The 10,203-nt window shown below is 42.1% G+C and overlaps 1 protein-coding gene across 2 annotated transcripts; it reads right to left on the reverse strand.

Moving 5' to 3' along the window:
- Positions 1-120: 120 nt before the first annotated feature.
- On the reverse strand, positions 121-7,644 carry LOC110989028 (sperm acrosome-associated protein 9-like). Of its 2 annotated transcripts, none has more exons than XM_022253097.2 (5): positions 7,487-7,644; positions 4,558-4,728; positions 3,670-3,894; positions 2,934-3,174; positions 121-2,260 (listed from the first exon to the last, which is right to left on the reverse strand). In XM_022253097.2, the coding sequence occupies exons 2-5, from the start codon at positions 4,699-4,701 to the stop codon at positions 1,977-1,979; spliced, it is 894 nt and encodes a 297-aa protein (XP_022108789.1). In that variant the 5' UTR covers positions 4,702-4,728; positions 7,487-7,644; the 3' UTR covers positions 121-1,976. The 2 variants fall into 2 exon arrangements, with proteins under 2 accessions (XP_022108789.1, XP_022108790.1); XM_022253098.2 differs by lacking the exon at positions 7,487-7,644 and adding an exon at positions 7,215-7,388.
- Between the last annotated feature and the right edge of the window lie 2,559 nt (positions 7,645-10,203).

Here is a 10,203-nt window from a genome sequence, read left to right on the forward strand (position 1 = left end):
TGAATGGTTTTCTTAATAAAATGATCCTTAAAAAAACACCTGTGTGATTACATTTGGTCGAGACTGTGTTGAGAGGGTGCAGAAAATGCCATCGACATTAACAGCTGCACGGACACTGCATTCAACTCTATACAGGTACATATTTATTTCAAGATTTGTGTACATTTGTACATTGCTATTCAAACATATTTTTTTACATTACAAATACTGACTACACCACATACTACAGATGGCTCAGCAGGACTTTAAACTTACATTTTGGTGCGTCCTATCTGGATGCACCAAAATGTTCCCACCAACAGAAAGTACGCTTAGGCTGTGTCCGAAATGGGCTTCCAGAGCTCCAGCAAGGTCCATTGTCTGCGTGTCTCCACGTACTTTCAGTGAAGTGAAGACCTAGGCCTAGCTCTAAGCAGATTCGGATGCAGCCTTAGGCTGGCAGTGCTGTTTCAAAGCATCCTGGACCAACTTGTTATCTGACAGAATGGAGAGTTTTCACGAGCCTTACCTAAGTTCCAAGAAAGCACTGTAGATACCTAACTTTGTGGATAGATTATGCACCGTATAAATACATATATCATTTTCATTATGATTACACTGTTTAACATTCAGCATGATTGGCTTAATGGTAACACCTCCCGTGTGTAACAATAAAATATAAAATCACACACAATTACAAATTTCACCACATTGGTGTCAACGTGGTGGCTCGATAAGATTTTCACACCATTATTTTAATAGATTTACCTTTATCACAATAACAAGCGATCGCGTGTAGACTCTCTGTCCTTCAAATTACCTCGAATCTTGCTGAAGTTGTATTAGCCCTGAACCTCCTGGATCCTTCAAAATCCACCGGATTTTTGGAGGATTTTGTAGGATTGAGGAGGGTAGAGCCCAGCCACTGTTACTCGGCAATGGGCTCAATGTCTCTAGTAAGAGCAAGCACAAGGAATGGTGATATTGGTTTCCTAAACAGTGGAAGACTTTTGAAGATTCAGGATGGCTCCCAACAATTTATCTTGGATAGTAAAGGTGACAGAATCAGGAAACTAGAAGTGGAAGCTGTACTTGAAGAAATAATCATGGTGCAAATGTGCGGATCTGATCTGCCTTGAAGAACCCACCACCCCTATGCAGAAACTCAATTCACTGAAGTAATGTGTACCCCAACCTGAACAATCAAACCAGCTCTTAGTCTAACAGAATAGTTACGAATTGTGAAAACAAATTCAACAGAAAGAAAGCGCTTTATAGCAAGTACTCAGACCTAGAGGATGTCTGTTGGCATTTCAGCGTGTACTCTATACATTGTTCGCTATTGCTTTGACTGAGAGGAAAAAAAATAAATTTTAAGTAGGCAAGGTAAACACAGTGGAAGATATTTCAGCATGTCTCTGTCAAAAGCTGATTGAAAATTACAATGGAATGCCATTCAATCCTCAAATTTAGTGACAATGTAAGTTTACCAAACTATCAACTGCCGGAATGTTTGCTGTTTATCTACCACTGATTCATTTCAAAGTAGATCTGGATTATTGTTAACTCTCTGACATGTTGAGATTGGTAAATCAGTGAAATTTACAACACTTCCATTACCTGTTTCACAAGAAAATTTTGCAACAAGACTACAGGAATGATTTTTCAATAATCAAGAGGACTAACCAGTCATTCGCTATTGACTATCTGGACAAATGGTTAAAAATATATTAATTTGGGAATTTCTATGAACTGCTTAATGGCACATCACGACAAGTTGAATGGTGATGCAACTGTAAATGATATTCGCCCATAATTTTGCCATTCAAAAAATAAATCTTTTCACACCATTCCAGACATTAAGAGGCCTTTAATCAATCTTTGATCATAATTCTTCTTGTACTAGAACACTTTCACCTTTGTGCCGATTACAAACTCCAACCGCATGTTTGAGGGTTGGGTTTCTTTAGCATGCATGTCCCCCTTTAGCATCTAAATCAATACAGTTTCCCTTCCAGGTTGACGAAACGGCGGTGCTCCTTGTGGTTGATCTTATCATAGGACGCCCCCCGCCAGGGGGCGTGGTCCAGCGTGATCTCGCCGTTCACGTACAGCTTGTCTGCCCTGCCATTCAGGGTGCGTCGGTAGAAGAGCACGGGCTCATCTGTACTCTTCGGCATCTTGCCAAAGGAGAGGCGGAGCATACGCTTGGACAGGTCCTTGGTGTCCACACTTTTGTCGCGAGGGCCCATGGCCGTCTTGGCACGCACCGGAACTTCACCTGAAATTTAAAAAGAAATTATTGTCAGTGCAAATTGTCGGGCTTTCATCAAGAATCACGCAGGCCTCGTGGCACACAACCAAAATGTTGAAAACCATGATTTTGACCAGCACTGTTGTCAAATCCTCCATAGGTCCTGCAGAAGCTCATCACAAGTCATTCACTGTTAAGCCAAGTCACAAGCCATTCAAATGAACTGTGACGAAAGTCTTCCTTTGTCATTGTTTACCATGTTACATATTTGTGGTCTCATGAAAGGACTTGCGACTGGATGTGTGGAGGGACTTGAGGAAGGACTCGACAGATTATGACATCATTATGCATGTATGCCTTAACTGACTGAAATCAGTATACCGATAACGATGAACCACTGTGAAAATACGTGTATCAGAGATGTAATCTGGTAGAAAATAACAGCCAGAATTGAAGTTTAGTCCACAAGTCAAACACAAGTCCGCTCACTAGTCATACAGAGTGGACAGTGATGAAGGAATGCTTTGGCCACAGTTCACTTGAAAAATTTTCAAGATGACCTTAAACTGCGTAACCTGTGACAGATTTTGTGATGAAAGCATTATTTTCTCAAGATACAACTTATCAGTATGGGTCAAAGGCATCAGTAGACAACTTCGGGTTTGGAATGATTCAGTGAGGGTCTGCCAGTCAAACTTACTGTCTGTATGCGACCGGTGGTGCTTGGCGCTCTGCACCGCTCTCCTGGGCGGGTAGGTATCTTTCAGAATCTCCCTGTTGGCCCTGGTCTCCCCTGCACCCACTGGTCTCGGGGGTGCGTACTCCTTGGCCCTTTTGGCCATGTCGCTGAGTGCCCGGTGAGCCTGGTCAAAGATGAGGGGTACCAGGCTGACCACCCCACCAAAAAGCACTCGGGCCTCCGCACAGCTTAGATGGTTCACCTAAAACAAGACAGAGGCTCAGAAGTTAGGGTCAGCGAGTATGGCACGTGTGAGTGCAGTTCAGACATGGCTACATTGGCCTAACATACTTTTTAATATAATGTGAGTTGGCTATGGACAAATGACTAAAAAACTGTTGACTGCTGAATCACATTATGTTGTAAAAACTCTCAGGCCTTCCCTACCTCAGGGCCTCCCGTAACATCCATTGATGTGTTCTGATTGAAGAAATATTTTCACAAAATAGCTCCGTGCATCATTTATGTCATGTCATACAATTTCCTTTCCGTGAAACCACTTCCAAACAGTCATAAAGGAATCACACAGGAACGCCTCTGTCGCTGTTCACATGAAGGAGACTGGACAGCTGGATGACTTTTAGTGGGGGTGTGGTAACTTGTGATGGACTCGTCTAAACTGATCAAATACCTTCAATATAAAGATCACTTTTTGAATTTCAAAATGACCTCTGAAACTTGACAGTTACACACTGACCTCTTGGTGTGGGTACTTGGCTCTGAGGTCGGACAGGTCATGGTTAGGACTGAGTAAGACCTTCCATCTATCCAGTGCCAGCCCGATGGAGCCTTCCTTGGCACTTGAGCCAGCAACATTCTCCATACTACGTAGGATGTTGCCGAGGTCATTCAGGAGGTCAAGCCACTGCCTCATGGCACGTCGGTCTGTGGCGTTCTTACTCCGGTCATACATTTGTTTGACCTGGTGAGAAAGAAATTTAGGGCAAATGACACCTTTCAGGTACAACCATGCGTCTCTTAACAAGTATGGCTCTGAAAAGAACCAGTAGTAAGAGTATCCTCAATGTTTCGAGCAGCATACTCTGTTTGTCTTCAAGAGTCCTCAGCTCTGGTATACATGTGAAATGGTGAAAATATCCTCAAGAGAGACATAGTTGTACCCAAAATCTATCATCTACCTTAGTATGGCACCATGCAAAGCCTCCAATCCTTCCTTTCAAACAAATCTATTCTGGGTCTGTTCACATCATTCTCCCAGCTTCACTGTCACAGGGATATTGCATGTACTTGTGAACTGATTGGTGACTTGGCTTACAGTTTGGCTTGTAAGTGGATTGAGGGACTTGATGAAACACGATAAAGCTTTGTCCAAAAGTTCTGGCTGTGGCTTGAAATAACATGTTCCTAGGAAAGCCGCTGGCTACTAGCTCTAGCCACTTCTCATGGGCGTGTGTGTTTCTTCCTGCTGGAGACAGTTGATTTGACCTTGGGCTAAGTCTTATGAAAACAACCTAGCTAAACTTAAGGAACAGCGCCATACAAAGCAATGGATAATTACTGTTCTAATCAGCTACATGTACATGAGACGAACGTGATTGATGGCTACCTTTCTGTGAGCCAATACCTGAGTGATTGTTCGGACGGGTTTGGTTCGTTCAAAGGCATCGCTGCGGGAGTGCTCAAGGGCTGCAACAAACGTGAACTGTTGCTGCTGAAGTGTCTTGTATCTCTCTCGTAGCCGTGCCACATCGTTCTTCAGACCATCCATACTGCCGGCGATGACACGTTACTGGATCTGAAATAAACAACACCTGGCTAGTGAAAAGAGTCACTCAGTGCCAATTTTCCTACATCTCAGAACCGTTAGCTGACTGACTCAAGCACCTGTCTTTAAAAATGTTAGATATGTGCATCTTAGAAATGCACGGCAATGTTCAGCTCCCAAATCCAAGTTGCTCCTGGGATGGAACCATCTGGCAAATACAAAAAGATGACAGGGTCACTGTTTGCACTCAAGAAAATGGGAGCTAAATTTTCAAGGTTTTGAGATGCACTGAGTCACTTGTTTGTTTTAAATCCAAATCCAATACTTTTAACAACATTTAGGTGATTTTTAATCAAGAAATCAATTTTGTTTTCCCGAGAAGGTATTAACACAGTTCTTTTGCTGAGGCCACTTGGGATACAGAGTAACTCACAAAAGATAGTAGGGAAGGAGAAATGAATTCTGGTTTCTCTGGAAAGAGAAATTTTGCAGCAAAAGGAAATTAATCCCACAATGTTTATGAGGAAAGGCTCCAAACAAAAGGCTCTTTTTTACATCATGGGTGCACTGATGCAAAGACTTGCCTACCAAAACACATTAGGGACATCCCAAAAGGAATTCTCAATTCTTAAAAATTTGTAATATTTCATAGTTCAGGCATGAAAACTTTCCTTCAATAAGATTCCTCATATTCCATAATAAATTACGAAATTTCCTCCATTTTTAACCTCCTGGTTAACTGTATGCCCAATTTTGGTGGAAGACACTGAATCTCAGGGAGGTGAAAAAGTGTCTCCCCCTCTACACCAGCAGTCTCAAATTCTATTTTTTTCACCTGCGCGCGCATGTTTAAAATACGTCTGTGCATTAAAAGCCAATTCTCACGACTGCCCCTACACAAAAGTACATCTGTACAACCTCTGCCACCATCATCCATAACAGAGGTTTTCCTAGGACCAAAGTTCAATCCTATCATAAATTATATTGCTATATTTTCCTGAGCTTCTGTAGGAACCTTTGACCTTTGAATACCCGACGCTGTGCCAAGGGGTTGCCGTGGTGATCCATGGTGTGGGCTGTCTCAAATTGCTCCTTTTGTGTTTGTTTTTCTGATATGAGTAAATGGTAATTGCTGCACAAGTGTCTACAGTCTATTTTCCTCACTGACAAATCAAAGTTTCGAGCCACAGATCAAACATCTCTTTTGGTGCCACATAAAGAAATAAATGTTTTGAACAGAACCACATTTTTTTTTCTTTCAGACATGAGATTACAGCTACATGTAGGCGGCTAGTTTCTTTTCGGATTTTTGCATCAATTTCGACACTTTACGAGTACCATATACGTATCCATGAGAAATGAAATCTGCAGATATGCTGTAGAATTTCTCCTTGATAAAATCAAGAACCATTCAAGCACGGCAAGTAACTCTGGAAAACATACACTATAGAAATCTTAATTTCTCCAACTTAGAGGAAAGTAAACATTTTATGAATTCAGTTAATCTCAATACATTAAAACATCTAATGGGTGCAATGAACACCAGTAAGACATTTGATCCATTTATCCATTTTTGAAGTAGAAACATTATTTTAAAAGTTTATAAAAATGAAAACTAATACACTGCAAAAGATTTTGCTCATTCAAAACTGTTCCTGTGCATGAAGGATTAAGTTTAAACCAGAAGAATCAACAGCAACAGTGACATTACCTGAGCAAAAGCCAAACGTATGAACTTATTAGTAACGTTTAATTATCTCCAAACGTAAGCATACAATATTGTGAAAATAAACAGTGAAGGTGATTGGAGGTCAAATGAGCCTCAGGCACATTGAGAACCTGTGTCCTTGTGTTAAAGCTAAACTTTGGGAAACTGAAGTAGGTCAATGGAAATATGAATTGAAAAAATAATAAAGCCATTACCACCAGGCAATTGAGAAAATTGAAGTTGGCTTACTCTTGAAACTAAGAAAACCCATGCCACTTTTTTAACAATTCGCATAATTCACACAGGAAAGTTGTGAATTGTGTCATGTGTACTACTGGTTGTGTGTACAACTATAGTATGACCAAAGCCAGAAATAAAAGAAATTTGGAAGTTTGCATTAATGGACTGAAGAATCTGAAGATTGAAATTTGACAAAAAATATGTAGGCCTAGTTCAGTAGTTTCAGAACTTTAATTGAAATGCAATCAAATGTTTGAAACATAAATCTTCCCAATGTAGTCAATGTGCAACATTGAAGATGGAAGATAATTTCTAAACGCCTATCATGTAATAAATGAAACTATCTGCTAGCGGATGCACAGGCTTCCTATTTAGAAAAGCACTGGCCACATGTACCGCTATACATGTACATGTACACGCAGAGCACAGTGACAGCCAAAGGTTCCCACACAGCTGTGCACACCCCATCACCTGAACAGGACAGTGCATGACACATGCATGCATATCAACGTAAACAAAATGGTTGCCAAGTCTCTTTCGGAATGTGCCGATCAAATCTTTCACCCACCTGTGAAACGACATTTACGACTCGTTTTCCAGTTTCAGTTCAGTAAACATCTAAGTGTGCACACAATACGGCACAAAAGTAGTAGAAAGTTCTTTCCACGATGCAAAATCGAAAAAATCCGACGCTAAAGTCGTTGCTAGGAAAGTGACTCGTAACCCGTCCCACGATAGAGTGTCCCAAAACTTTCCCGGCATAGGCCTATGTGTCCGTTTTGTGAGCGTCGTTTGAAAAATAGGTTTGCTCTCTTTGACATCATCATTACTCTCACTTACCGTTTTTATTTTTCTTTGCCTCAGAAGAAAAATTCAAAGGAATCAAAATCCCAACAGACGAGTTTATTCGCAATTTACTCTGAGGGGCTGCACGCGCACATGTACATGTACTGTACATTCAGGTGGGCATACACGTACGTACGTACATGTACGTACGTACGTGTAAGTGCTGGCATCGCCAGCGGCTGTACACATCACCGTGGTGACATACGACGACTGTTATATGTTTGCACAATTTAAGGAACGTGTCAACCAATTAGACTTACAAATGGATCGATTTGTCATTGTCTGCTGTACCTGTTGTACAAAATACTGTGTCTTTCGTTACTGACAAAATATAATTTGACCCGTCATGGAATCAAAAGTAAAGGACAAAGACGGGATCATCCATGTGTTCCTGCTTAGGTTTTAATTATGGAATTAGTCCCGGTGTGGAGGGCGAAGGATGGATAAATGTGATGATTTGGACCGATGAGGACATTTTGAAAAGTAAGATTTCATGCTTACGATTTCATTTTAGTAACTGCCTGGCAGGTGCGCCTGTTGCAAAGGGAAGGGGGCGGAGGGGTGGCCCCCGGAGAGCAGCTAGCTCCTCATCCGCACCCCCCTCAGTTGTGTGCCTCCTCGTGCTCAATGCCGGTGGCGGGGCTGTTGTTTTCGAATGTTCACCTACTACATGTAGATTTAACACTGAGACTAGTGTGCCAATTCAGACCTTCTCTTCAAGGTATGAATTTCTATAAGTTTTAGGTACATCAGACCTATTGTGTGTTTAAAGGAGTGCTCCGGAAAGCATTTCAAGTGTGACATTTTCCTATTAACTGCTCTAAAAGAGCCAGGGGCGGATTCCCCCCCCCCCACGTATTTTTTCTGATATTGTCGCAGTGCGTTTATTTTTTTCACAAGCTAAGCCTTTAGAAGTTTATAGAGTAATTCTTTCCGATCACTCTTGCGCAGCGCCCATTTTTGTGAGACAGGTCGGCCAAAAAATGAACACTTTTCCGCTGTGGTGCTCAATGTACCTTTAAACATGCGACGTAGGTTTTCGCACCTTTGGGTTTTTTGTCAGTATAACGTAGTTACAATATGTTTATCTGTGGAGTAATTAAGTTACGTTACCACTGATAAGGTTAGGTGTGAGATTTGAAGCTTTTCGTGGTGGAGGTAGCAAGTAAACTGGATAGGTTTGCACTAGCACCAACTTGAAGGATACACCTCTTTTTTGAGTGCGTAGGGTTCTGAAAGAAGCGGCGGTACTCTGACAGTATGCTCTGTTTGTCGTCAGGAGACTGTGATGAGGTAGCTTACGTCATATCAGGTGTATTACCACTCCAGCAGGAGTGTTAATCAACCTTGATTTAAACGGGAATAGCTTGTGATGGGGCAAGCAAAATTAACACACCGCACGCCTAGCACAGAAAGAAAGTGTTAGTCTTTTCGCCCATTTATCACTTCGCCCACAACCACTTTGCCCATTTTCTACTTCGCCCATTTACCACTTCGCCACGCGCCATTTCGCCCGTGCCACTTCGCCCACGGCTTTTGAGGAAGACACAGAAAAACTACCTAGTCCCTCCAGAATTCATCCAGAATGCCAGAAAGAAAAGATAAAGATTAAATAGTAATACTAAGATACAGTGGATTTGGAGACTGTACAGGTTTCTTTGATGTTAAGCCGATGCACTGAGCTAAACATGGAGGAAGGAACACACCTCCATGGCTAAAAGCAGGCGCGGCGCGCACCTAGCGAGAATCGGAGGCTGAGCCACTCCTGCAACAACACGAAGTACCTTCCGAATTTTGACTATCCAAAACTGGCATGAAATATTCAGAAACTTTGGAAAAAATTCAGGGATTTAGTTCACAGAATTAGAGCCGTCTTCAAGCTTGTGGGCCATCTGGGCATTTTTTGTTTTTCAGGAGGTCTCGGTGCACGCTGTTGCACAACTTCGGGGTGCACTGAACTAATTCAAGCTCCATTGAAAATAGTGTAAAATCAACCAAGTTTGGAGCCCCATGGCAGGCAACTGAAGTCCCTGAGGCCTCTCAAACAAAAATCAATGTGTTGTTTGGTCCTTCAGATTTCATTTGATTTTCAATTTTTAGTAGGTTAACCAATGAATTTTTTAATTATCCGCCCAAAACAAACTCACCCCCCAAAAAGTGAATGTTGCCAAGCCCTCCCAGCGGCCATTTTTCAAATGACATCCCTCCCCTTCCTGGGGCTCTTCTGACTAATTTTCAATCCCATTTTTGTCTGCTTTGCCCCCAGATGGGTGCCCCTGAATCTACAGAGATGATCCTGGGCCATACTGACACAATTCCACCATTTCCTTGCCCAAACAGACCCCTCTTTTCGAAACAATCTCTGGGGGTACTTTTTCTGTGCCTCGTCCTGGCGGAGAATTTTCCTTGAATTGGGACACTGCACCCTTCGGCGGAGCTTTGCTATGGAGGAAGGAGAAACCATGCCTTTGAAAATGCTTCTGTTGTTTCCAAATCTGGATATAGTGATTATTGTATCCGCAAAGCTGTACGCAATGAACCTATTAAAAAGATGCGGAGACTTGTGGGTTAATCATACTTAGGCCTACTTGTTTGTAAAACTGGGGCGTGCATTATTACTACGCGAAATCTTGTTTGGGCGAAGTGGCGGGCGGGTGGGCACAGTTTCACGTGAGTGAAGTGAGAAATGGGCGAAGTGGCAAATGGGCGAA

This window comes from Acanthaster planci, linkage group LG11, assembly GCF_054643075.1.
Source record: "Acanthaster planci isolate LZ-2023a linkage group LG11, COTS_SCS, whole genome shotgun sequence".
Classification (NCBI taxonomy): domain Eukaryota; kingdom Metazoa; phylum Echinodermata; class Asteroidea; order Valvatida; family Acanthasteridae; genus Acanthaster; species Acanthaster planci.